Source organism: Tripterygium wilfordii, chromosome 16 (assembly GCF_013401445.1).
Source record: "Tripterygium wilfordii isolate XIE 37 chromosome 16, ASM1340144v1, whole genome shotgun sequence".
Taxonomy (NCBI): Eukaryota; Viridiplantae; Streptophyta; class Magnoliopsida; order Celastrales; family Celastraceae; genus Tripterygium; species Tripterygium wilfordii.
Window position 1 is genome coordinate 10363226 of NC_052247.1, and position 27838 is coordinate 10391063.

Sequence of the window (27838 nt, forward strand, 5' to 3'; positions counted from 1 at the left end):
ATGTCCAAATAAAAAGAAGGAAATTAAAAATAAACACTATATTTATGCAACAATATAATTACAAAAAAAAAACTCACTTCCATCAATAACCTAAATTTGATAAAATTTACAATCAGATATTGAAAAACAAACACAACAATTATGCTACATTATAATTAAAAAATAAAATTACATGCCGCGCAAAGCGCGGGTATACCACCTAGTTTGTTATTAAGTGAGTTGGAATCGTTTACCTGGGTGGAGGGACCCTTTTTATAGTAGCTAGGAATTGATGGTTATGGGAGATCGTGAGTCTCTCATTAACTCCACGTGAGAATGTGGGTGAGGACATGGATCCATCATTTACTCCTCTAGTAGCCGTTTCTCCTATGGGAGCATATCACTGCTGTAGAACACCTTATTAGACCGAGCATGTGTGCTTGGTGGGGTATCCAGGGTGGTTCCTCGATGATTCCTAGGAACTCTTCTCCTCACCCTCTTCGATGTTCACCTTCTTGCATGCTCACTATTTCATATGCTCTCTATTTGGTATGCTCTTCTCTTCTCCCTTTGTATGCTCTTAGGGACTCTTGGTCCTCTTGTAAAGCATGTGTGCTCTTTGGGTTAATAGGCATATATGCTCTTTGGGATAATGGGCATGCGTGCTCTTATGATGGTCATCTCTCAGTGCCATGTGTCAAAACAAGTGTCATGCTCTCATTGGAGATTATTTTTGGTATCATTAGGTATGTATATATGAGATTGAATTGGTGGAATTGTTAATCAACATGGTTAAATTTCAATAAGAGGTGGTGGAAGAGGTATTATTGGTTTAGTTTTTATAATGTTGGAACAAAAGTGCACTTACAATGACTCATTTGAAACACCTATATGTTCAATATAATTGAAACTATAGGTGTATGACAATCATTTGTTCATTTATAATTTTTTTAAAATTATTTCCACGTGAAAATAACATTTAACGATCAACCTGTCACTACGCGACTTGACTGACCGAAACAGAAAAATACTACCTGAGTTACTAAATTGGAACAACTTTTAATTTTAGGTTACTGACTTGGAATGTTTAAACTGAGTTATCTTTTGATGATGACATATTATATTAACCTGATTTTTCTCAGACTCTTGTACCATATCCTAAAATTTTGAGATAAAGACTCCGATTGATGATAATGATATAAACGGAACTACGGAAGTCTCATCTCATATTCTTCTTCATAAAAAGATAAAAATCCCATTTTTGTTTTTCAAACCAAAGGCGGTTCATGTTCATATTCCTCCTCGTAAATTGAAGTCTCATATTCTTCCTCAAGAAGAAGACAAAAAAACCATTTTTATTTTTAATTTCAAACAAAGGCAAAGGCAGTAAAAACAATCACAATGGTAGAATTTTATTAGAGACAACAAAATATATTAAGATATGTGTTTTGTTGATGTGGCTTAGCCAAAATATATTGGTACAATGATGTAAATTTATTAGCTTTATTTTTTGTATAATAGAGATGGGGCTAATGTTGATTTAGTTGTAAAATGTGAGTGTGTGTTATGAAACCCATAAATAGAGCTAGCATGTGAGCGAACCAAAATCCCTTCTTCTCCATGTCATAACAAAAAAATACCATCAAAATATCATTGTTATACCCACCTATTCCTCCATGTCCCATTGAATATTATTTTTTGAGCGTTCATGCTCCCCTAAAATACTACCATTGCAGTTACTCAGATCATCAGATACGGACGGAATCACAAACTCAAGGTGCATTTGGGGAAATAAAAGGCCTCCGTTCTCGGAATTGGCAATTCGGCCGGACAATATGAAGCCAACTTCTTTCTCGCATTTCATTGAAACTCGGATCTGACAGCCCACTCGCATTTCATTTCCAAGAACGTTAAACCTGGCCACACCTGATATGTCCTCTTGCGTCTAATGCCACGTCGCCCCAAAATCCCGAGTCACTGACTCACTTCGACTTCTAAAAAAAGAAGCAGACAATAAAATAACAAGAATAATAAAGAATAGCAGCGACCTCGACAGTCGACAATGAACAAATGGGGCTCTATAAAGCAGGACTCTGCGCATTGCGGACTCGGTGTTCGATCGGTCACCGGAGAGAGCGATGGCCACCGAAGAGTGTTCTCCGAGCCTGTACCGATTTCTTGCGGATCGATGCGAGACTTTGGAGGCGAGTCACGCGAGACTTGGCGACCAAATCAACGAGCTTATGGAGTACAATAAGAAGAAGAGCGAAGTGGCCGTGGTGTCAAAATCTGGTTGGGGATGCGTTCCGGGATTCTTCTCTGACGGAAATCCGTTCAGGAGTATTTTAGACTCCATGGGAAACGCAGTTCATGTGTGCAGTGCTTCCTCTGGGGAGATCATATATTGGTATGTATGTTTGTCTCCACATGATCAGAAACACACACGAATAGAAATACAATAATTTCTTTATTCATTTTTTTCATGTGTAACGTTTTATTTTTAATGTTTTGTTTGTGTTGGGAGTGAATTTGAGCTTATAATTTGCCTCGTAATGGAATAGTTGCATAAAAGTTGACTGTTAATTTGACTTCTGTTAAAAGGATTGAGTATAGTAGGGACTTTTATTGGTTTGATTTGGTATGAATTTGTAATTGAATTTGATTAAGTTATTCCCAGAATAGCTAGATTTGAAAGTCTTTTTTCTAAGGTGATTTGTATGCTTACATAAGGAAATGCTGAAAACTTAATTAGATTCTACCTTCATTAGTCCGCAAATAAGATGAAGAAAGAATAATTCTTCAAGACCTGTACTTTTGTTGCATGTTAGTAATAGTATCAATGTATCATCATGAAACTTTTAGCTCAAAGTTATATATTGCTTGTATAGGAATCGCTCGGCAGAAAGCCTCTTCGGATGGAGGGATTATGAAGTGCTTGGAGAAAATGTATTTATCCTTGTTGATGAAGAGTACTATGCACCTCTGAGGAAAATTATGGAAAGGTTGAGCTCTGGACAAGTATGGTCGGGTCAGTTCCCTTTTAAGAAGAGGTCCGGTGAAAATTTCATGGCAATGGTGACAAAGAGCCCACTGCATGAAGGCAATGAGCTTGTTGGCTTCATCACTGTTTCAAGTGATGCAAAAGTATTTAATAGTTCAAATTCAGAAAAGACTAGACCATATCAAGATCGCAGCCGATTGCAAAGCTTTAACTTGAAAAATATTCAGTCGCACCCACATCCTCAGATTGCACCAGCACCACATATTGCTTCGTCTGTCTCCAATCTGGTGCTTAATTGTTAACGTATCTTCTTTTTGCTTTTGGAAATTGTTTTCCCTTTTTATTTTTTTTTCCTGAATGTGCGCTTCATGTTTCTAATGCTGAATGATCAGGCTTCAAAACTTCTTTCTCGGAGACATGGAGAAAATGATACTGCGGCGTCCGCGATTACCAGGGATAGCGAGGGCGCTACTACTGAATGTCGATATTTTAAGTTAGAGAGGCCTGGAACAATTGTAAGCTCACTTTTGTTTACTCATTTCTCAATATGTTTATTAAATTTTTTGGAAGGAGTCATCTATGTGATTTTCATTGACAATTGGAAGAAAATACTAATTTTAACACTGGGAATAGCAAACAGAAGCAGTATCTTCGAAAAGATATTTCTTTAGATTTGTTGAAACTTTTATAACTGTATTCTTTTTCAAATTTGTCTCTCAAAGTTACTTCCAAATATCCACTACAATGACATACTGGCTTTTTCAAGGTTGCATAACTGCCAGTCAAATGACAGTTACTTGTCAACTCAACAAGCTGTAACTCTTGGCTATTTGGGGTCGGAAACAAGATTTTGATTAGTCCACTAAAGATGATATTCACAACACTCTAAATTTACATTACGTATGAAGCCTCTGTTTGGTTAATCTTGCCAAAATTTTCTGCTGGAATTATTCTAGGCAGCAAAGGTTTTAGCAAAGCTGCACATCTGGAAAGAAGAAGACAAAAATGTTCGACAAGGTGATGCGAATGGTGCTTCAGTTAACAATGAAGAGGTAACTCGGGCTCATTCTCCTGAAGGTTCACAGGCATCCATTTTTTGCTGTCTCAATGCAGAAGCTAAGGGAGAATGCCCAGAGAAAATAGTTTCCCCCTTTGGCGCTAAAAGTGCCCATTCAAAACTAGAAGATCCATTGCCAATACTAAGTTTTCAAGAAGTTGGGAATGAGTTGGAACCAGGAGCACTGAACTTAGAAGCTTTGCCTGTGGAAAATGAAGCACAAAGACAGTCTGACAGTAAAAGGCTTTCAAGTTTAGAAGATAGTATTGGCAGCCATGGAAGTTCTTCAAGCAGAGGAGATGATGAGTCAAACTCAATGATAGATTGTGAGATCCAATGGGAAGACCTACAAGTTGGTGAGGAGATTGGCCAAGGTAATCTTTAGGGGTTTCATATTTTTGTAAATTTGGAGAAGTGCTACCGCCATCATGGTGGGAGAACATTCAAGAAAATAAAGTAATAGCAAAGAATTTTCGTTCGTTGGAAAAAGGCCTTGTTAATATTAGATGAAGCTTATGTTATGAATTCCACCAGAGTGGAATATGAGTTCCCCTAATCATATCTTCATCGGACATAACAAATCAATTTGTAAGTACAGGATCCAATTGTACGAGCTCAGTCAAGATAACAACGAGAACGAACTGCTCTCTTCTGGAATTATTTTGTTAATATATTAATGAAGCTCATGTATGTGTTTTGTCCTTTTTCTTTTGGGGTAAGTTGGGCTGGCCTAGTTTACATGTTCGTCTGATATAACCTACTAATTCAGAACTGTACATAGATCCGTAATCATAAATATGTATACAATGCATATCTAACAATTGCTTGTTTTCCTTGAAGGTTCATATGCTGTTGTTTATCGTGGGATTTGGAACGCATCGGTGAGTCCCTAGACTCATAAATTTTTCATGTTCTTGTTCCATGACTCCATGAGGATGAAATCTATTGATTTACCAAAAGCTTTGTTTATTCTCACCAGGATGTTTCTATTAAGGTGTTTTTTCACCATGAACATGGCAATGGAACCTTTCAAGACTACAAAAAAGAGGTACTTCAAATTCTAAGTTTAAATTGTTTGTAATTAGTTGTTCAAAGCAGTCATAATCATGGAAGCTCATTGGCATATCCTTTAGATTGAGATAATGAGGAGTCTGAGACATCCAAATGTATTGCTGTTCATGGGAGCGGTGTGTTCAGAACAACGGCTAGCCATTGTCACAGAGTTCTTACCCAGGTAATAAAAATCCTCCCTTTCTAAGGATTAGTTAATTTATCATGCAAGGAGATGGTTTTTAGATATCCAATCTCTTTTTCCGACGCACTGGAATACTTGATGCTAGTTGGTCTCATTCTTTATGGCTGATGCCTTTGAGCATATTAATAACCCATCCAGTTTAGTCTCGTCAAGTGTATATTCCTGTTTGTGCTTTTTCTTTTTATTAGGCCATAAATTTTTGTCTTTATCTGGGTACTTATATCATTTTCTCATGGTTAGGGGAAGCCTTTTTAGAACACTTCATAAGAACAATCAGGCATTGGACATGAGGAGGCGATTGAGGATGGCCCTTGATGTTGTGCGTTTCTTTACTTTCATGTGTCTATCTTTGAATTTGGTTGTGGAGATTTTTAGCTATCAAACCAGATCTTACATTAATTGCTTTGCATCAGGCTAGAGGCATGAATTATCTGCATCACAGGAATCCACCAATTATACATAGAGATCTAAAGTCTTCTAACCTGCTCGTTGATAAGAACTGGAATGTTAAGGTAAGGTTCACTGGTTGATGCTGTTAATATATCTAGCGAATTGACCATTAACAAATTACTGTCTTGTGAATTCTCTGCAGGTTGGAGACTTTGGCCTTTCAAAATGGATGGATGCAACTTTCTTAACAACAAAATCTGGGAACGGAACAGTGAGGATCTATCTCCTTAATGATGTTTGCATTTTCCAAAGATAAAGAACTTTTATCTTTGGATGGTGTATACATTATCCGGCTTCACTATTTCAGATTTGTCAACTAATCCTTGTTTACATGATAAATCTATTATGTTCACAGAGTTACATGATTTCTTTGTTATGCTTGATGCAGCCTCAGTGGATGGCTCCTGAAGTCCTTCAAAATGAACCTTCAAATGAAAAGTAAGTTCTACAAACTAAGATTTAAAATTTCTGTAAAAATTTTCTTCACTATCTATCTTTCTGCAGCTGCTTACTTATGTAAAAGGGGCGTTGTTGCATCCTAAGTTTTATTAATAGAACGAACGTGTACATTCTTAGTTTATTGAATATTTAATATTCTTGGTTCATGCCATATGCATGGATCACAGTTTGATCAATAATTCACATGGTTGTTTAAGATAAAGTACATGCGGCGTCAATCTTATATGTTGTTTTATATTGACAACGTGAACAGGTCTGATGTTTTCAGTTTTGGGGTTATTTTATGGGAGCTGATGACAAATAAGATTCCATGGAGCGGCCTAAATGCCTTACAGGTCTCTCTCTCCCTCTCCCTCTCTCACTTATCAGCCACCCACCCACATCCACTTGCACACAAAGTAACCGCATGCATGTTCCACTGGTGGACTCTTTTGTGTCCTAGAACTTAACTCTAAACCCTTTTTCTTTCATTTGAAAGGTAGTAGGAATTGTTGGCTTCATGAACAGAAGATTAGAGATACCAGAAGACATTGACACCCAAGTAGCATCTATCATCCATGCCTGTTGGAAAAGGTACTTCTACACTTAACACTAATTTGTTTCTGCGAATTTTGTGGCACTAAAAGAGCAGTGATCTAAATTAAACCTATTTTTGTCAAAACAAGCAGTGATCTAAAAGAGCGACCGTCATTTGAAGAAATAATCCAGGAAATGACAGGCCTGATACAAAAATTCCCAGCAGCATCAGCTCGAAGGAGCTCAGAATCTTAAGAGTTCCGCATCAGTTAAAATACACAGTTTTGTTTTTGTCATGCATAGCAATTAGGGAGTTAACTAGCTAGGCGATAAATCTAGTGGTAATATAATTCTCATAGTTTGAAGATGAATTAGGGGGTGTGCTGTGTATTCCCTTGAAGTCATATAGAAAGAAATAGCATAAAGTCCTTAAAAGATCAATGTACGCTCATCTCTTAGATGTGTGGACGCATTTCCTTCCAAAATAAACCAGTTGATGTTTCCTATATCCACTCTTCGTTCCAGCACATGGAATAGAATATCATTTTTTTTTTCCATATTTAGGGCTATTTGATTTTGTTTCCTTTTGCTGAATTCTCCTGTTTGTGCTTTGATTGTCTTCTCTTCTCGTCGTCGTTTGTATTTTTCTCTGTCAGGCCATCTATTCCGATGACCTGCTGTTTTTTCTCCCCTTTGTTGATATATATGTGTGTGTGGCTTAAAAAAAATTGATGTTTTTCTAGATGTAGTCAATTGTCCGAATCTGCAAGCATTTTATTCATGCAATTGACAGCGAATGGTGATCGTAGATATGTACATGCCATAATCGTTTGCTCTTAACAAATGTTGTACACTTCCCTTAGTTGGGGAAGGTATGTTGCTTTGAATTATGCATTTGGACCTAGGGCTCGGCATCGGGTTGGGCTGGGCCGGGCCTATCCGGAAATGTGAGGCCCAGGCCTGATTTTGAGAATCGGGATTCAGGCTGGGCTCGGGCCAGGCTTGGCTCTCAAAATGAGACCCAAGCCCTTAAGGCTCGAGCCTCGGGTTTTGGGCCCGATTTTTTGACTATATAATATTTATATATGTATTTTTTTAGGGAAATGTATTATATATATATGTATGTATATATTACATACATATATGTATATATTACATATATATATATACAGAAATTCTCCTATGTGGATCAAAAATGTGGACCAAGTTTGTGGACTTGTTTTTCAACCATAGATGTGGTGGGTCCCATAATAAATGTGTGGCCCTCACTTATGTTGTGGTTTATTACAACCGTTGGATTTTGGTCCACAAACTTGGTCCACATAGGAGAATTCCTATATATATATATATATATATATATGTATATATATGTAGAACTTTCTGCATATATATATATATATAATGTATGTTATAGTCGGGCTTGGACCGGGCCAAAATTGGCCCGAGGTGTCGGGCTTCGGGCCGGGTCCGACCCCAAAAATGGAGCCCAAGCCCACCCAAGGTGTCGGGCCAGGCCATCCAAATTCAGTCTAATTTCGGGTCAGGTCGGGTTTTGACCCGCGGGCCAAATGGTGATCCCTACCTGGACTGGACCGTCAAATAGGTCAAAGAATCATCAAATATATCAACTTGCATGACATAGTTTTTTATTACAAAGAAAAAGTAAAAAAAAATGCAATCAATTCTCATAAAATTAAAAGTACTTCAGATTTTTTTTTTTTATTTTCTCGTGTTGACTAGTGATATTTTTGTTTATATTCTATTTGAGTACATGTGCTCATGGTTGTCAAAATCGCGATGTAGATCGATTCAGAATAGCAAATTATCTTAACCTACCAATCTTACTCTTAATGAGTTGGGTCCTCCTTCTGATGCGCTTCACTCTGCTTGCCTCTTACTGCTTTGGAATCCTCGACTTGCCTCACCAATTGTAGTCCTCGACTCACCTCAATTGTGGGATCCATAGCTCGTCAAGCCGGGGTTCTCATCAGCTTCATGGTGGATTCCAGGTTTTCAGGAGTTTAACATAGTTTTGATTCTTCACACTTGCGTCGTTAATATCGGAGGAAGAATTCACCTCTCAATGACTAACAACAAAGGAGGAAGAAACCCTAAACTCGTTGAACAAGAGGTTAATGATTTTTGGTAGGCATTGGAGGAGATCCAATGAATGCTTAATCAACTCAATGTCAACAAGAACCAATCAATCAAGATGTTGTACGAAACCAAATGGCTGATCCAGCTTAAAAAAAAAACAAAAACAAAAACAAGACTACACCTTTCAGAAAATTTATGATACTTCACCTCTCAGAAAATTTATGATACTGACATAATCGAGAAATAAATCAAACACATGAAACTACTAACATATTTAACCCAATCTGCTTTCCTTTAGTTCACATCAGGCTTAGTTCCATTTCACATTCTGGAAAAAAACAATTCCATCGGGACAAAAAAGAAGCAGCAGAACCACATTATTGCTTCATAAGTAGAACATAACCAATACGAATATATCCGAATCAAACACTTTACTGTCACCAAGCAGTAGTTTAAAAGTTTGACATAAAATACAGAGAAATGAGAGATCCACATAATTCCTTCATCAGACTTGATCAAGATCCTAATTCTTCACGGTTGTCACGTGCCTCAGAAGCATGCGTACAACATCTTGGGATATTCTTGCTGCCTCCGTCTTCAGGAGATTGATCTTCTCCTCTGTTTCATGCTCCAACCGCTTGACGTTAGCACCAGAATCACCACTGCTCTGTTTGATAATACATGGGCAAATTTAAGTCAGCATTTCGTGTTTTCAGAAAGAAAAAAAAAATGCAGCTCAGGTAGGGTAACTAAATGATCTAGATCTCACATGCACGACAAAAATAAGAACCACAGCACCAAGACTAGGAAGCCATTAACTTAAATCTTATTTGTTATTATTGCAGGGGAAAGTATGGTCATGACAGAGTGAAAAATCTTTGGTACCAGAATAATAACTAAAAGTGGAACATGGGAACTAAAAGAAATATATGTACGGGAAGAATCTTAATCCATGTGAATGCAAAGTGAATTCCTAGAGAATTGCTAAGAGCTGCACAGAATCTTCAGCGGTAAGGATCAAACTCATATAGAAAGTAAACAAACTTATAATGAAAAAATCATAGAAAAAATTCAGCTAAATTCAAAGCAGCTATAGCTAATCTAACCTGCCCATGAAAAAGAAGACAAATGTTCCTTTCATGTCCATGATCTTACCTCTGCAAGCTTCCTCTGAAACTCAGCTTCCATATGAGCACGGAATTCAGCGATCTCCTTATCAGCCTCTTCCTTTGCCTGTTTCAACCTGGCCATTTTTGCTGGAAAAACAATAATAAAAAATACAGTCAGCATCTACACCAACACGAACATCAAGTGTCCATCAACATGATAAACGCTTCAACATTTACATGACATGGTAGTGGCTTTCCATTAACCAAAAAGTAGAAATGCGAGAAAACATCTATTCTTCAATGTATCATAATGAGTATCCTTCCATTCAAAGGCTCCTCTGTTCCTCTGTACGACAGTCCACAAGATAGCTACGGGAACTGAGCTTACTAGCCTACCTCTCCTTCCTGCTACTTTGTAATAACTCCAAGCTTTTGAGTTCTTTTATCGTGTTTGCTACCACCAAATTCAATCACATTAATAAAGGCTGTGTTGTGCAAGATGGTTGCCAAGCTACAACAAATATTTGGTCATTTCAGGCCAACTTGTACAAGATTGGTAGAGCATCCTTTAGTGAGGATGAGTGTCAATTCTATTCCCTTCCAACACAATAGAGGTGCACGGAAGCTAACATTGCACTAAACCATAACTTGCTGATTTTTTCCAGAGTCGGAAAAATAGGCAAATCAGTCTAGAGTATGCAATGTTGTTGGAAGCAATATAAGGTCACACTAATGAAGCATCCCTAGCAGAGACTGCAGAAGGGCAACCCCAAACAAAAAGAAGAAATAAAAATCCCCGAAAAATTAGGGAACTCAATAATGCAGGAAAACCTTTATAATGCATCTTCCCAATGTTGCACATCAAAACCAGTTAATAATTATCATTCTGTGAAAGAATCTTTGTTCATGAAATAGCATGAAGCAAATAACACGACGAAAGAAGAGACGTTAAAAATTTATGTAAATTCATCCTGAGCTAGGCAGACAAAAATAACCAGTCCATATATTTCTCAACACAATTCTCAGAGGGCATAAACAAAGATGTGTTTGTGAATGAGAAATACAAGTCTCCACCAAATCGAGGTACCTAGCCTTGATCACGGGTCATTTTTTTGCATGTGTAACAGTCTACACGCGACTGCAGAGTACATAAAGCAGCAATATAATAGAAACAAAACCCAAAAGGCCTGCCCTTGTGAGTCCTTTGAGGAAAACCAACTGCCAGCAGCAACAACAATTCCCTTTCAGTTCAGTTGCCAGATTTACATGCAGGAGCGAAATGAGGTTAAGAGTTCTCCGACTCCAATTCTAATTTCTAAAATATGCCCATTTCATGCTCACAATAGTTATGCGGCCAGCTCAACTTACGAGGTTCTTATGATTGGGAGTTCTTTTTTTGTCTCTTTTTTAAAATTTTTTATTTTCCCCTTTTGGGAGATAGGGACAGCTTTTCTGAAATCTGATTATCTGAATAGTTATTCATCCATTAAACCCCAAGAAAAGGAAGGTTAGGCTTACAAGTGAACAAATATGGATATAGCTAACAAGTAACAACATTAGAAATTTAGAGCAATAGACGTCAAAAAAAAAGGCATTAATAATGACAGTAAATGGGTGAAGTAATAAAAAATGTAAGAAAAGTTGCAACTCTTATGATTCTTGGAGCTTTCACATAATAGTTATTCCACCCAAATATGAGAAAGAAAACCAACACAAGAACAAGAAGAAAAAAGAAGAGCTTACCATTTCGGGCAGCATTGACAATGTGCTGAGCTTCTTGTTCCGCAGCTAGCAGGAGCTGAATACCATTCTGTCCTCTGTTGGCCTCCATAGCTATTATATTCCAATGCAGCTACACCAGATATTGATATTTATCAGTAAAAAAATAAAATTTCGCCATTGAGGATACTAAAAAGATATTATACCTGCTGTAGTATAACAGCTAGTTGTAGGTGGATCAACGAAAGGCTAAGATTTAACATTCAACATCAAAACTCTCAAATCTCCATCCCAGGACTGGCACGTAGATGCATTAAGATTTAACACCAAAAAAGGTAGATCGGAATTGTTGTCAACAAAAAGAATTCTTGAACTCAATAGTCAAGTCCGCATCAAAAGAAATTCATTGCAATTGACAATCATCAAAAGTTCATGGCATTGAGGATCACACAACTAAGAAGAGCGCAATCGAAATGAAACCATACATAGAGTTCCGAATTTTCAATTTCAGTTCCCCCAATACACAAATAAAATTCGAAGATCTAATCACAAAATGAAGAACCAGTTCGTTTATCCTAAATCTTGGAATGAATCCAGTAGTACGAAGGAGTACCAAACGATTTTATTCAACCAAATACTCATAAAATCTTGCAAAGTTAAAAGTGACAAGGCAAAGACCGAGCGTACCGAAAGAAACGGAGTGTTGGTCAAGATTTTTTCTTCCAAGTTCCAAGGTTTTCCGATCCCGGTATCTGTTTGGAAGAAGAACCATATAATTGCAGAAATAAGCCGACGAGTTGACGAATATACCCTCCTCTTTATCTCGGTCTTACGTTTATGACCCCGACGCTGTTTTCATCCCCTTTACATGGGCAAAGGCAAATAGAGAAATTGTTCACACCCTTATTTTTTTTTTTTTTTGTAGTGTTTTGCATTGGTTGATAAATCATGCTATCGCTAATGTTATCAACTGAAGCCCCGTTTGGTTCATTATGTGCCCATTTGGTTTTTGGTAGAGCGGTTGTATTGATTTTTAATGTTAGTAATTAAGTTGTGGAAAAAAATATGAGCTTAAAACTGTGAAATAAATTGTGACGTGTTTGATAGAGCTATTAACTGTTGTTAGCGATTAAGTTGGGTAAATATATTTTGTTTGTCTTGTTTCATTTTAATTTTTTTATTTCAATAAAAAATTAATTATAAATTTAATAAATAAATAATGATTATTAATTTATAAATATACTTTATTAAGTAAAAATAATAATTACTTTAGTTTAATAGTTAAATAAATTTGTAATATAATATACTGCATATATAAATGAAAGAAAATGTCAAATTAAAAATACATATTATTATAATTATTAATATATATATATATATTTATTTATAATTATAAATCTAATTTATTAAGTCTAAATATATGTTAGGTAGGGTTTATTAGTAATGTTTATTATTCAAGTGGGTCCCATCATGTTTTTTTATTAAAAAATGGAAAGTTTGACTTTAAAATATGTGGGGTTCACATAAAAAATTTAAAAAACAAAAAGAGATGGCGGTTAATATCCTCACGAGCTCCATTTTGGAGCTTGTGATTTGAGAGTGGTACCTCCCCGTTTTGTGGTCGGTACCACCCTCAAATTTCACATGTTTGGTGAAGCGGTACCACTCTGCAGACCGCTTCACTAAACACGGCTTATATTACTATGCTCCATTAAAAGTAATAAAAATTATGTGGTATTTTCAAATAGAGGCGTTTTTGTGGTAGGATGACTTGGGACGTCGTCCAGACTTCCAAATCTCTAGAGTCCAAATTTTTTGTGTTATAGTAATCCAACGAACCCAAAATTTTGAAAATTTTTTGTGTTATAGTAACCCAATTAAAAAAAATCAATCCAAATTCCCCGTCCATTTCAACTTTAAAACCCATAAAGAAAAACAAAAGGTAAATTTCAAAAAGAACAAAGAAAACATAAATAAAATAAAAAAAATCAATCAAATATTCGGGTCTTCGTATTCACTAGTTCCATCTCCCCTTTCTCATTTGATATTGTTAACAAGTTGGGCCCTTGGCCCTCCCCCTAAAAGGCCTATTAAGGGGAGGAAGGCTTGCCTCATTTATACAGGACACCAAGGCCCTTCCCAGCCGATGTGGGATATTTCAACACGCCCCCTCACACATGGGCTGGGCTCTCCAGTCCCCCATTTTTTTTTGGGCTTTTTCCATGTGCGGGATGATACGTGCCGGCTTCGATACCATGTTAACAAGTTGGGCCCTTGGCCCTCCCCCTAAAAGGCCTATTAAGGGGAGGAAGGCTTGCCTCATTTATACAGGACACCAAGGCCCTTCCCAGCCGATGTGGGATATTTCAACAGATATAGTGATACTCTAATTTCTTCATCTCCCTCCTTCTCGTCTAGAAGTCTAACCTATTTTAGTCAGTCTTTCTCGCACCGCCTTAAGCCTTCCACTTTATTTGTTGAATTTGGGAATTGGAAGGAGGAGAGGCGCCTTGAGGTTGCAGAAATCCTTTCTCATTTGTTTTGAATTTCTAGGATTTTTTTTTTCCAATTTTCGTAGCAAATGATCATTTGCAATCTCTACTAAGAGGGGAATCTGATATTTTCAGGAATGTCATTATCTAATGCTTAATCAATGCTCCTTAATATCTTAGCTATTTTTATGTTAGAATGTTAAACTATCTGGTGATTGAGTTTATTTTTTTGTCTGGCACAAACAAATCAAGACCATCAGCAATCAATCTAACTATTATTGTCAAGTTCAATGGGTTTGGATCTTTCTAATGTATTTATTATTATTTTTTCACATATGCGAGCAATTAAACAACTATATTATGATAAAGAGGACCACCATTTTAAGTGAGAGACTTGTTGCCTAATCTTAAAGGATACTGCAAAATCGTATAAGCATACAAATGAACAACATGAGAGAAAAAACATAAAAGATTGCTCAAAGAAAGAGGATTGAAATCAATTTGGAAGACCATGAAATTGGAGATACATTGAACCCCCTACACTCCTTAACCAATATGCCTGCCTGCCCCGGGGACGCCTCCTAGCTCGGCTAGCCTTAACAATGAAGATCCGACAACATTCAATGAAGGGTCTAATGGTTCACAACGCCCTCCCAACCACCATTTAAGTGTTGTGTTTTACTTAAGCTTTTATTTCATTCAATTAAAATGTTATTTATTATTTGTTCGTCAACTCAATACATCCCTTAAATGGCCAATAATTGTATATCATCTGATCTTGGCTTCATAACCGTTGTACAATTTGAACATATGAAATAACATATTTTGTATCTTCTTCTCTTCTCTCTGCCTCCTACTTCTTCTCCCTCTAATATCTTGATGCACTATCATTAAAATCTAGAACCTACAACTTATCTCATGTGCAATCGGAGCCTGTAGATCCTCCAGTAGTGCATAATTGCACATGCCTGATGGATCGAAGTGGTGCCCTACATTTACAGCTCTTATCCTCCTCCTACGATGCTCTTCATCATTTCTCAGTCCTTGTTTTGTGGTGTGATGTGCCCTTGAATGCTGATTGTTGATATTGAGCCCCTGGTGTGCTTAGGAGTTATTGGGTCTTGTTTCTCTTTTGGGATTCTTAATTTGGTATCCAAGTCCGTTTCCTTAGTTTGTTTTTCCTTCATTATTTATTATTTGTTGCCAACTCAATACATCCCTTGAGTACAACAATTGTGTATCTATCTCTTGCCTTCATACCCTTATACAATTTTGAACAGATAAAATAACGTACTACTTATTTTATTCTCTCTCCGTTTCTTACTTCTTTTCCCTCTAATCTCTTGATGCTCTATTAATAAATCTGGAATCTGCAACTTATCTCATGTGTGACTCCCAATTTAGAGAAAGATTTGAAGAGCACCATTGAGATGCTCTTATGTACAAAAACTTACAAGGCATTTGATTGGTGTTTTGAGGGGAATGAGAGTGAGATTAAATATTCTCTTGTTTGGTTGAGTTTTGAAGAGTCAAATCCCAAACTCATTTTACCTTCTATTCTCCGCAAGGGAGAATGTGTTCTTTTACACTTCTTACAAAATATTGTTTTATTTTAAAAAAATGTAATATAAAAATCGTATTATTAATATTCTTACGCTTATGCTCACTCTTTATTTTATATCAAATATGACTATACTCACCTCATACTTATCTCACACTTATATCCTCCTCATCTCATACTCACCTTACACAATTATAAACCAAAAGCCCCATTAACCCCTCATCTAGTGAGATAATACTACTTCCTACGGTCCTACCATGAAGGGCATCTTGCTTTATTTTTTTTATGGTTTGTTAAAGCTGCCATCCTCTAACAACCAGTGAATCTGCTTATACCATTTGCAGATATTATGGAATCCCAAGAAAAAAGGGTCAGATTCCCATCACTAAAAAAAAAAAAGGGTCAGATCTATACCATCCACTCTAATCCACTTGGCTCCACAAGGCCAACACTACACACTTGGCTTCACAACCCGTTTAAGTTAGTCATGAATATGATCCACTTGGACAGCTAAGAAACCAACCAATTTCTTCAAAGATTGCTTGATCCATGTCAATAATGAAACAAGTTGCTAACTGTTGGGGCAATCTTTGCTTTGGCTCTAAAATTATACAAAGCAAAAAGCGCGCCAACGAAGCAGCCTATTTATGAACTAAAACAGGATTGAAAGATACCAACAAGATATATTTATTAGCTTAACATTTTTATATTTGATTTTTTGTCGTTCTTATCCGCTCCAAATCAATCTCCTTGATTTGCTCAAACACGTCTTATTATTATATAAACTTTCTCCATAAGTCGTTTTCTCTTCATTTCATCTCTTCATTGCCTCCTCTGAATAAGAAATTCCTTTTCTTTGTACTCTGTCTCGTTCAAAGATTCAATCTTTTTTCTTGATCTTTCAACAATGACTTCCTTTGAAAAAGCCATTCTTGTGACTGGAGGGGCTGGGTTCATTGGTTCCCACACTGTGGTTCAGCTTCTCAATGAGGGTTTTAGGGTCTCTATCATTGACAATCTTGACAATTCGGTCATGGAAGTTGTTGATCGGGTGAAGGAGTTGGTGGGTCCTGAACGTGCCCAGAAGCTTGAATTCCATCTGGTATGAAAAACCCCACTTCTTTGATTTCCATCTGGTATTTACCTGAATTGGGTTTCGGGATTTGACGCTCTGATTTTCATTTGATTGTAGGGAGATCTTAGAAATAAAGAGGACATAGAAAAGCTGTTTAATCAAACCAAGTAAGTGAAATGTATTTATTTTTAGAAATAAAATAAGCGAATATTTATGCTTCTTGTGGTTCCCAATCATGCCAAGAAATATGAAATTGCACATTTATGCTTGGCTTAATCTGGGCAGTTACTATCTGTAGAATGAAAAGGAAGAAATTTGGGGGAAATTTCACGCCCAAGATTTATAAGAAAGAAAGCCACTTTAAGGTTGAATGGGGTTTAGGAAACAGAAGGGATTGATTTCTTTTTCTTTCCCTTTCACTTTTGTTACTAGAAGAAAAGAACAGAAATTGCAATTTTATGATTTTCTTTAAATGAGATATTTTGACTCGTGTTTGATTGTGATATAGATTTGATGCTGTAATCCATTTTGCTGGCCTCAAGGCTGTTGGGGAGAGCGTCGCAAATCCACGGCGTTATTTCGACTTCAATTTGGTTGGTGCCATCAATCTTTATGAGGTCATGGCAAAATATGACTGTAGAAAGGTGTGCACTGAAGCTTTAGTTTCTTCTTCTGATTTCTTTCTGAGGTAGTGTACTTGCAGCTAGCTCATGTGAGAAAGGATCATCAAAATTTTCCAATATACGTTGTCTAAATATGTGATTACAAAACGTTGATCAGTTATGAGAAATTTTAGTAATCAGAAGACTTAGCCGGTGTTCTTCTCAAAATAGTTGTGTAGAAATGTTGTCTGATCGTCCAGTTTCTATAATGGAGATTATACCCTTCAGCAACTTTTTTGCTACTTCTTTCTTCTAAAATAAAAATTTCAATGATGCGTTATTCTATGAAGCTTATGTGGATTCTTCTTCAAAATGTCATTTTCCCTCTTTTTCCTGTAAATGCTGATATCAATTTTGTGTTGTAGTACCGTTCTTCATGATTTCATCTTCTGTTGATGAATTTTATCACATAATAATGTTTTGACACCAAAATATCTTTTGCTTGCATAGATGGTTTTTTCATCTTCCGCAACGGTGTATGGTCAACCTGAAAAAATACCATGTGTTGAAGATTTTGAGATGAAAGCTATGAATCCTTATGGACGGACCAAGGTCTGGATGGTTTCCCTTCTCTATTTCATATTCTAATTGAACCATCAAGATGTAGTAGAGTTAAAATGACTGACTCAGACTACGGAGGATTGTTTATGTATTTTATCAGGTCTTTATTGAAGCAATTTCTCGAGACATTCAAAAGGCAGAACCAGATTGGAGAATTATATTACTGCGGTACTTCAATCCCGTTGGGGCACACGAGAGTGGCAGAATCGGTGAAGATCCTAAGGGCATCCCAAACAATCTCATGCCGTACATACAACAAGTTGCTGTTGGAAGATTGCCCGAACTGAATGTATATGGCCATGATTATCTCACAAAGGATGGTAGTGCGGTATGTGCTTCTATAATTATTCCTTTTGCAAATGAAATTTGGTTAGAATAAGAATTTCTTAGCTGAAGCTGTTCCAATGTTCCATTGATTAATCTTTTTTGTTGCAGACCATGGTGCTTGTATATTTTCTCATACTTACAGCATGAAGTCATTAGTCTGCTTCTAAGAACTGCTTTCTGTTTTACAGGTTCGGGATTACATCCATGTTATGGACCTAGCAGATGGTCACATTGCAGCGCTCCAGAAGCTTATGACAACAGAGGATATAGGTGATCATTTAACCTAAAGAAATTCCGTGCTTTATTTCAATATATTGGATGAAAATGTGAAAGGTTTAAACTGAATGAAAAATGAAGAGATGAAAGATCAACAAAGATCGAACTTTTCTATGTACTGTTTGGAATGACAGTTGAAATTGATAAAGAAAACCATAATTATGATTATTTTACTCCGAGTGCAAGGTTTTTTTTTTCCCGCTCCCCTTCATCCTCAATTTTCTGCTGCTAATCGATTGGAAAATGCTGTTCATTTCATCCAACTCAAATTCTGTATCTATGTTAGGTTGTACTGCATACAACTTGGGAACCGGGTGTGGCACATCTGTGCTTGAGATGGTTTCAGCGTTTGAGCGAGCTTCCGGGAAGGTAACTGTTTGTTCATTATCTGTCACACCCACCATCCATGCACGCAAACATGCATTTAACTATTACATATCACATATATGTTCAGCATTACTCACATTGAAGTATGTCCTCTGGAAATTGTTCAGAAAATCCCTATCAAACTATGTCCAAGAAGGCCTGGAGATGCTACAGCTGTTTATGCATCTACAGAGAAAGCTGATAAAGAACTTGGTTGGAAGTACGTTCTTAATTCTTTCCTGGGTCGTCGTTAACTTGATCCTAACACATTTTCATGTCCATATATGTCTGAGCTTTTGTTAATTGTCACTGCTATCCTAATACTTCATTTCAGGGCCAAATATGGTATCGAAGAGATGTGCCGGGACCAATGGAACTGGGCAAGCAAAAATCCGTGGGGATACCAGTCGAAGAAGCCGGAGTGATCAGTGATCAGTGATCCACAATGATCATAAGATTGCCCGTAAAATGCAGAATACGTGAAGTGTTGTGGGATTAGTCACAGGAACCCAGAATCTGAACCAATTAGTTCCTGTCATTGAATTAAAGTGAGAATGTAAAGCAATTTTTATGAGTAGTGACATGCACTATTCTATTTTGCTGGGCTGGGCTAGGCTAGCTCCTTTTGTGGTATCTAGGGTTTGGGTCCTAATTGGGCCGAGGCTAACGGGCTCTTTCATCATCTAAAAGCACGTCTACTCGTCTAGTACATCCTTTGATCAATGAATGATAGCGACTAGGGCTGCGCAAATGGGACTGCACATAGGACTGAAATTGCAAACCGAACCGGTCGGTCCGGTTTGGTTTGGTTAGTTGACTGTATTTTGATCAAATGGTTTGAATAACGGAACCAAACTGTAGTTATTGGACCGGTTCTTGGTTACATATTTTTGAAAACCACGGTTAACCAGACCAAGTCGTATATATATAAATAATAGTTAAATATATATATAATTGTAATATTGTATATTCATAATTCATCTTATATAATTATTTAAACAGTTATATATTAACTAATTAATAATGTTTCTATGTCTAAAACTCTAAATTGAATGAAATTTGAAAACCTAAAAAGTAAAAACAAAACAGAGGAGCCAAAATTGTGGTTCATGTCGTAGTCCTAAACAACATATCACTCCCCAGTTCTCGTTGTCTCATCGCAGCACCCAGCTCTAGAGAGTTCTGTCGTCGCCATGTCAATTCTTCGTGGCATCGCCTCTTCCTCTCTATCGAATAGGTAGACTGCTTATTGCTTCATTTTCGCGAATCACTACTTCACTTTCGTGAATCACTACTTCACTTTCGTGAATCATTACTATACTCTTTACTTTTGCGAATCGCAAATCCAGCACTATTATATGTCTTGACTATTGAGGATTTCGTCAAGGATTCTCTTGCTTTCTGTAGTTATTCTCTTGCTTTCTATAATTATTGTCTTTGACTCTTTGTTGTTGAGATCTCTTTCTTGGTTTTCGTCAAGGATTTCTTGAGGATTTCATCGACACTATTATGTGTTCCTAGTTTTTCCATTTGCTTTATGTAGTTATTCTCTTTGTTTTCTGTAATTATTCTATTTGCTTTCTTTAATTCCCAAGTCACATGTTGATATTTCGATGTTTTATGCATTGTAATATGACCATTATAGGGGAAAGTAATACCGAAACCCCATCCACTCGAACACCTATGTCCAATGAAAGCGTGAATACGAGTTTAGTTGATAGTACAATAGACTTGGTTGAAGAAATGGAAGTTGTAGAAACGCAAGTAGAAGCTGGAGAAACGAGGGCAGAAGTTGCAACATTGAGGCCCATAACCTATAAAACCATAACCGGACCAAAATCGAACTGGCTATACCAGTTAACCGTATCACCGGTTTGGATGGTTTAAGGTTTGGTTTTGATTTCATAATATGCATAACCATTATTACCGGTCCGGTTAATGGTTTGACCCTAATGGTCTGATTAACCAGACCGTGCACAACCCTAATAGTGACCATTACATCAGTTTATTATCAATATAATATTTGGTTGATTTCAGGAGCAAAGTAATAGAAATGATCATTCTCGTGAGAAGGCTCAACTATTGACTATTGACTTTTTACTTTTATATATCTTTTATAAATATTGTTTTAAGATCTTCTATTGTATCCAAATATTTTTTAAAAGTGTCCTAAAAAATAAATATTATAATAAAATATATAATAATTCCAAAATATATTATTTGATTTTATTTGACAAATTATTATGACTTGTTTATGAATGGATGAAAACAAAAACAAATAAGGGTATTTTGATCAATAAATACTTCATTCTCATCCCATTCCAAAAAATATTTTGCATTCCAAATATTATAATCCATCGTTACTATGACTATTCCTAATGCAACCAAACGTATCATTATAATGAACATTGTCATTATCGTTCCCATTCCAACTCCCATGACGATTTCCTATAATAACTAATCGTAATCTAAGGGTATTTGATAAATGGAGTGGCTTGGGTCTGTAATGCCATTAAAAAAACAGGGAGAGTTGGTATGCAATTATCATTTTCTGAGGTGCCTACCTCATTTTCCACACGCAAAGGTAAAAGAGTTGATCAATAGTCTTCATTACTTAACCCATGCTGATTATTTAAAGCGTGTCATACAAGTGTGTTTGTAATAAATGGTTCTTAAATTTGTCACATAAATTTTGAGTAAAATGAGCGTCATATTTTTGGGGTTTGTAACATTACTTTAAGATAAATGCAGTGGCTTGGGTATGTAATGTCATTAAACAATAAATAATGCTTGAGATTCTCAAAATATGATCCTCATTTTACATGTTATTTATAATCATTGGATATTTTGAGATAAAATAAAATAAAAGTCATAGTTTGAGGTTTTGTAGCATTAAAAGACAGGGAGAATTGGTCTGCCATAATCATATATTTTCCGAGGTGCCGACCTTATTTTCCACATCGCAAAGGCCAAAGGGAATCAATTTAATATCCAAGTCAATTTTGGAAGAAGACTTAACCTTATGGTCTTCCAGTTCCACGACAAATAAGCTCATGCCAAGCATATTCCTGATGCGAGTAATGACTCTTTCCTATGTCAATTCTCTCTCTCTCATTATGTCGGTTCACCTAGCTATACATACAGAAAAGGGAAAAATGTGACCATATATCCGATAGATGTGCCTCTAATTGTATATGACCTCCCCCTTATTTCCACATCTCCATAGAGAAATCAATTGATAACAACTTCGCCTGGTGGGTCTCTCCCAAAAATGTGACTTTAGAGTTGAATAGTCTTCAATCTTGATTACCCAAACTCCATTCTTCCACAGCAAGCAAGCTAAACTCCAATCTTCTGTTGAATGGCCCACCTCGACCTGCCTAACATTTACAACTTCATCTCTTCACTTCTCTCTACATGTTAAGCCAAACCTTAACACATCAACAATGCAATATACAAAATCAACCACGTAACATCTCTATGCGGATATTAGAATCCAACAATTCAACCACTTGGTGATAGCATAATTGGTCATCTCTCCAGACTTAGGAGTGAGGTACCTGAGGTCGGAAGTTTGAACTAACGAGCTGTGATATTTATTTGTGTAATCCTAGTTCCGTGGGTTTATCCTCTTGTTTACCTTAGCCCATGGAGCCACCTTTGATGTCACCAACAACTGCGGCTACCCCGTCTGGGCCGCTGGCGTGCTCGGTGGTGGAAAACTTCTAAACACTGGTGAAAAATGGACCATCACAGCCAACCCCGATCAGACCCAAGCCCGAATTTGGGGTCGAACCGTTTAATTAAAAAAGTGAATTATATTAATAACATTATAAATTATCTATATAAAGGTATATTATTAGGATGCTAAATTTTAACATGATCAAGCATATTAATCAAAATAACATAATAGAATTATAGATTATACATTCAAACTATAACAACATGAAAAGTCAGATTATTTTATAAGAAATTGACTTATACATTTATAGAAAAATAAAAATTTTTAAAAGTTTAATGGTAAACGGGTACCCGATAGTAAACGGTTATGGAACGGTTCCGGTTTTGGAAATTTAAATGATTTTTAAAACGATTTTGGTATTGGATACCTTAAATGGAAATGGTTTTGGTATTTTCAGGTTGCCCATGCCCGATGTCTTTTCATGCATTGGCGGGCTATTTGGTGACCCTTACTCATATTTGAATCAAGCTTAGCACTAACTATTTCTATGAATCAAGAGCAGAGCTTCACAACATCTCGCATGACGATCTTAAATCATATTTATGTTTTAGATACGTAACCGAACAAGTTGTCAAATTTATGTTTTAATTTTATATTTTGTATTTTTGTATTTTATTTTTCTTTTCATAATTTTTGAAAATGATACAAAACAACACCTAAGTATTTGACAATCAATTACAATAAATAAGTAACAGTCAGCTAGTAGATTTCTATAAATGAAATACAATTATTAGAATTATTCCAATCAATTCACCTCATGAGACGCTCCCTCTCATGTTGGAGCATAGATGTCGACAATGCTCACTTTATTAATTTTATTAATTGAGGCGTTAAAAATCCTTCTTGATACGGCTTTCGGATACTTTGACTGAACAAAAGCAAATTGTATTTTTTCCTATCAAGATTATACTTGATGAAATGACGGTTAACTTTCACATGCTTGATTATAATAATGTTGTATGGGATTATGGACAATATCAATAGCAGCTTCATTGTCACAATACAAACTCAAGGATTTCGAATATTCGAGTCTTAAATCCTTCAATCGAAACACATTTATTATTTTTTCTAAGAAAAAAATATATAGCATACCCCGCTCATGCCTTTTGATTTTTCTATTATCTTGGACCACATCTTAAATGCTTCAATATTAAAGATGGCTGTTGCAAATGCGTGACATGGTAAGTCCCATGGCCAAGAATAATTACAGCAAAAGCCAGCAGTGAAGTTGGTGCATCAATTGGTGCTTTTGATGTTGACGGTAGAAATGACAACGGATGTGGATAGGATACCATTCCATCGGTATCCATATACATTACGCTAATTAAATCTATCCTAATATTCACCCTTTACTTAAAAATATCCAAGTCCCCCGTATTAGCGTCAATCGGCATGTCCACTAAACATCTTAAAAATTTAATTAGAACAATATTTGAACTGATGACCCATATTCAAGAGTTCTCTGATATCAACATCAAACTAAATCACCATTTGTATGGTGAAGAATATAAAATAATATCGTTCACAGTGTAACACTTTGATAGCTATTCCCTTTTTGGAATTTTCATTGGGGAGTCGGGGTATATTGAAAAATTTAAATATTCAATATCTTTCTTTTTATGAGTTTAATTTTTGTTGGGACAAAAAATTTATCGTTGGATTTGTAATTTCGATTAAAAAAATTATATTTTTTGTACAAAAATAAAAAATTTATAATTTGCCCGAAGTCATTTACAGTGGGGTTTGCTCTAAAAATTTTACAGCAAATCCCAGCATTATTTCGTCGGTAGTGATAGAGAATTTTGTAGTCTCTGGGCTAGACCACATCTTTAAAGCTCCAATATGACGAGTGAGAGAAGGGATTGTGTCAAATCGTTATAGACTTTAGAACAGGAAATAATTACATGCACAGTAGAATTGGCATTTGTGGACATAGACTTTTCTAGTCGGAAACCAATACAATGGTGGTCATGTGTTCATACTTTAAAGCCAGAGGACATAGACTTTTCTAGTATCTTGGAACACATCTTCAATGCTCCAACAATAAAGTCATAAAGATGGTTGTTGCAAATTCCTTAGTCTCACCATGTAATGCAGGCATATCAACAAAGAAAAAAGAAAAAAGAAAACACAAATCAAACAACGTTTGATCGAAAAAATATAAGAATCTATCCGAAACTTGAGAAAAACTCTCTAGGGTTTTAGGGTTTTCTGATATATTGATAGAATGAAAGATAAAATGACCTCTAGGGTCAGCTACAACCTTAATATGATAAAAACATGAAAATGTAAAAATTGCAATTACACCCCTAAAACAGAAAACAATCAATTTGAGGCCCTAAACGATGGAATTTCGTGAAAGTGGGGTGGGACCAGGGGGCACTGCTTCGGTTCAAAACACCTTTTCGCTTTAGCGAGTCAAATTTCATCAAAAACGGACAACGTTTGTAAATTTTTCAGTTGAGCAGCTACACCCTTAAAAATGATTTCTACTAGCAGGTAAAAGTCGTAATTACTTGCAACTTTCTGTTTCTATGAAATTAGCTCAAAAACACTCCAAATTTTGTTTAAACCAACCCAAAATCAGCTCCTATTTTAGTCCCTTCCACCTCAAAAGAGTTCGACCTGAGCGAACTTCAATGCATTGATCTTCTTCAAAACCTTGGAACGACCATACTTCTTAGGCTTCAATTTGTTGTAGGTCCCAACTGGGAAACGCTCCTTACGCAAGAAAACCATAACCAAATCTCCCTCCTTAAAAAGCTTAACACGCCTATGCTTAGTTGCAGCAACCTTATACTTTGCATTAGTGGCCTCCAGCTTCTTCTTGACTTCAGCTTGGATCGACTGAGATTCTTCATAAAAGCTGCCTGCAACAATACTAACCCCAGGGGCAACTGGCAGCCTCACCAAAGTCCACAACATGCCTAGGAACCTGAGTGTAAACCAACGCAAAAGGAGACTTGCCAATAGCACTATGGACAATGCTGTTATAAGCAAATTATGCCTGAGCAAATGCATGAAACTCTCTAAGGTTTTCTGACATATTGATAGAATGAAAGATAAAATGATCTTTAGGGCTGGCTACAACCCTAATATGATAACAACACGAAAATGTAAGAATTACAAAAACACCCCTAAAATAAAAAACAATCAATTTGAGGCCATAAACGATGGAATTTCGTGAAACTGGGGTGGGGCCAAGGTGCCTGGTTCAGTTCAAAACGTCATTTCGCTTTAGCCGATCAAATTTCATCGAAAACGGACAACGTTTATAAATTTTCCAGATAAGCAGCCACACCCTTAAAAATGATTTTTACTAGCTAGTAAAAGTCGTAATTACTTGCAATTTTCTGTTTCTATAAAATTAGCTCCAAAACATTTCAAATTTGGTTTAAACCAACTCAAAATCAGCTCCTATATCACCATGTGAGATAGATGTGTAAGACATAGTTATGGGGTGTTTAAACAAGTTTTTAGCTAACCTATATTTAATACTAATTGAAGGACTTATGCGCACATAAGAGGGAGAGTGAATTGTATCCCAAATTCAAATGTGGATTCTCTTAATGCAAACTGTTGGTGCAAGAGTACAAAATAATAGAAAAATAGAAAAATACAACTTCGACCGTAGTGGACTGAGACATGTGTATCTCGGTCTCTTTAAGAAGATTCAAGCCCTCTGTAGTTCACGTGTATCTCGCTCTCTTCAAGGAGATTCGAGCCCTCTGTAGTTCTTTGGTTTAGAACAGGTGCACAAGGATTTTCAATTCGAGCCCTCTACAGTCCTTTGGTTTAGAACAGGTGCACCTCTCTAATACTAATTGAAGGACTTATGCGCACATTAGAGGGGGAGTGAATTGTCTTTCCTCACTCCCTTGCACCCGTGGGTTGGATCCATATCCAAGCCCATCTCATTTACCCAGTAACTTGCTCCCTATTATTAATTGGTGTTTACTCCCATATTTTTTCAATGCGAGATTTATTGTTCAAACAATAAATGTTGACAAGAAACAATAAAAAAATAAAAAATAGTATAAAAAAAGTGGAGTCGTTTTAATTAGGATGGGGTTTCAAGTGCACTAACAACCTTCAACACGCACTACACAATATGACTTTCATTACCAAATTTTTCGCTCTCTTCTGTCTCTAAAAAACACTCTCACTTCTCATACTCTTGACAGAAATAGTTGGTGTCTTTATGTGATTTGCGACGCACTAACAACCTTCAACGTGCACTACCCAATATGACCCCTATTACCAAATTCTCTACATTAAACTGTAAAAAAATAGCGGAAGATGAATTTTTAGCATTTTAATCCAAGCATATTAGTGTGGGGAAAAATTAAAATTTAGGGTGGGCAAAAATGGACACAAGTCTAATGAAGTAACCTATGGTCAAAATTATTTTTTTTAGGGTGGGCAATTGCCAAATATAGGTCCGCCCCTGGTACCAAGTAACAACTTTCAATACACAACTCCATATGACCTCCTCTATCTATATACCAATTCTCCATGATAAATAGTCAAAAGATAATGTTCAAGCAAAATGTGTTGACAAGAAACAGTAGAAAAATAAAAATTGGCTTGGCTGCTTATGCTATCTATTCTACTATGATCGGCTTAGAGACGTCGGAGGAAGACCATCATCTCTTTCGAGAGGCTTTAACCCTGAATACTAAACTAGCCCCGTTAGAGACCTCGGAGGAAGACCATCATCTCTTTCGAGAGGCTTTATCCCTGAATACTAAACCACCCTCATTCCCTACTTATGGTAAAAATTAGATTCCTTAAGCCTATGATGGGGGCAAGATGGCAAGAGCTATTGCGCGGGCCCACAGATTATCCAATGCACACGGGGTTATGATGTCAATAAAAAAAATAGTAGTGAAGATTTGAGAATCAAATTAGGCTTATTCCCTTTTCAGGAGAGGGAGTAAATGTTACTTTTATCCATTGGCAGATAAATCATGTTACAAGTCCATATATGGGCCACTTATATATATTCCATATAACTAATTAATCTTTCATTTTAAACCAACACATAACCTTTTACCAATTTTGCTTTATTTACGGTAAGAATTTTGATGAAGCAACAGGAAGTTACCCGCATATATCCACCCTTAATTAAAGC

The 27838-nt window shown here is 36.4% G+C and overlaps 3 protein-coding genes across 6 annotated transcripts; 2 read left to right on the top strand and 1 right to left on the bottom strand.

Moving 5' to 3' along the window:
• The first annotated feature begins 1969 nt into the window (after window positions 1–1969).
• On the top strand, window positions 1970–7348 carry LOC119980467 (dual specificity protein kinase splB). Of its 2 annotated transcripts, XM_038823170.1 has the most exons (15): window positions 1970–2386; window positions 2868–3267; window positions 3373–3495; window positions 3937–3997; window positions 4094–4411; window positions 4878–4918; window positions 5017–5085; window positions 5171–5271; window positions 5533–5611; window positions 5706–5804; window positions 5885–5953; window positions 6131–6180; window positions 6455–6536; window positions 6680–6774; window positions 6870–7348. In XM_038823170.1, the coding sequence occupies exons 1-15, from the start codon at window positions 2118–2120 to the stop codon at window positions 6970–6972; spliced, it is 1959 nt and encodes a 652-aa protein (XP_038679098.1). In that variant the 5' UTR covers window positions 1970–2117; the 3' UTR covers window positions 6973–7348. The 2 variants fall into 2 exon arrangements, with proteins under 2 accessions (XP_038679098.1, XP_038679097.1); XM_038823169.1 differs by having other exon boundaries at window positions 1971–2386; window positions 3937–4411; window positions 6870–7346.
• A 1732-nt stretch (window positions 7349–9080) lies between these two features.
• On the bottom strand, window positions 9081–12485 carry LOC119980483 (V-type proton ATPase subunit G 1-like). 2 transcript variants are annotated; one of them, XM_038823188.1, is made up of 5 exons: window positions 12330–12400; window positions 11849–11939; window positions 11667–11775; window positions 9970–10070; window positions 9081–9481 (listed from the first exon to the last, which is right to left on the bottom strand). In XM_038823188.1, the coding sequence occupies exons 2-5, from the start codon at window positions 11903–11905 to the stop codon at window positions 9338–9340; spliced, it is 411 nt and encodes a 136-aa protein (XP_038679116.1). In that variant the 5' UTR covers window positions 11906–11939; window positions 12330–12400; the 3' UTR covers window positions 9081–9337. The 2 variants fall into 2 exon arrangements, with proteins under 2 accessions (XP_038679116.1, XP_038679117.1); XM_038823189.1 differs by lacking the exon at window positions 11849–11939 and having other exon boundaries at window positions 12330–12485.
• A 3995-nt stretch (window positions 12486–16480) lies between these two features.
• Window positions 16481–19859, top strand: LOC119980904 (bifunctional UDP-glucose 4-epimerase and UDP-xylose 4-epimerase 1-like). 2 transcript variants are annotated; one of them, XM_038823740.1, is made up of 9 exons: window positions 16481–16797; window positions 16888–16937; window positions 17279–17414; window positions 17883–17984; window positions 18070–18321; window positions 18509–18590; window positions 18883–18965; window positions 19091–19182; window positions 19297–19859. In XM_038823740.1, the coding sequence occupies exons 1-9, from the start codon at window positions 16603–16605 to the stop codon at window positions 19385–19387; spliced, it is 1083 nt and encodes a 360-aa protein (XP_038679668.1). In that variant the 5' UTR covers window positions 16481–16602; the 3' UTR covers window positions 19388–19859. The 2 variants fall into 2 exon arrangements, with proteins under 2 accessions (XP_038679668.1, XP_038679669.1); XM_038823741.1 differs by having other exon boundaries at window positions 16485–16797; window positions 18094–18321.
• The last annotated feature ends 7979 nt before the right edge of the window (window positions 19860–27838 follow it).

What these genes read in the sequence shown, in the direction of transcription:
- LOC119980467 (XM_038823169.1), top strand. Translation starts at nt 2,118, where the DNA reads ATGGCCACCGAAGAGTGTTCTCCGAGCCTGTACCGATTTCTTGCGGAT. An exon ending in TAGAGAGGCCTGGAACAATT is followed by an intron (nt 3,496 to 3,936) that starts GTAAGCTCACTT and finishes GAATTATTCTAG; the next exon opens with GCAGCAAAGGTTTTAGCAAA. An exon ending in AATGAACCTTCAAATGAAAA is followed by an intron (nt 6,181 to 6,454) that starts GTAAGTTCTACA and finishes CAACGTGAACAG; the next exon opens with GTCTGATGTTTTCAGTTTTG.
- LOC119980904 (XM_038823740.1), top strand. Translation starts at nt 16,603, where the DNA reads ATGACTTCCTTTGAAAAAGCCATTCTTGTGACTGGAGGGGCTGGGTTC. An exon ending in AAGCTGTTTAATCAAACCAA is followed by an intron (nt 16,938 to 17,278) that starts GTAAGTGAAATG and finishes ATTGTGATATAG; the next exon opens with ATTTGATGCTGTAATCCATT. An exon ending in TTGAGCGAGCTTCCGGGAAG is followed by an intron (nt 18,966 to 19,090) that starts GTAACTGTTTGT and finishes GAAATTGTTCAG; the next exon opens with AAAATCCCTATCAAACTATG.
- LOC119980483 (XM_038823188.1), bottom strand. Translation starts at nt 11,905, where the DNA reads ATGTTAAATCTTAGCCTTTCGTTGATCCACCTACAACTAGCTGTTATA. An exon ending in TAGCTGTTATACTACAGCAG is followed by an intron (nt 11,776 to 11,848) that starts GTATAATATCTT and finishes TATCTGGTGTAG; the next exon opens with CTGCATTGGAATATAATAGC. An exon ending in TTCAGAGGAAGCTTGCAGAG is followed by an intron (nt 9,482 to 9,969) that starts GTAAGATCATGG and finishes ATTATCAAACAG; the next exon opens with AGCAGTGGTGATTCTGGTGC.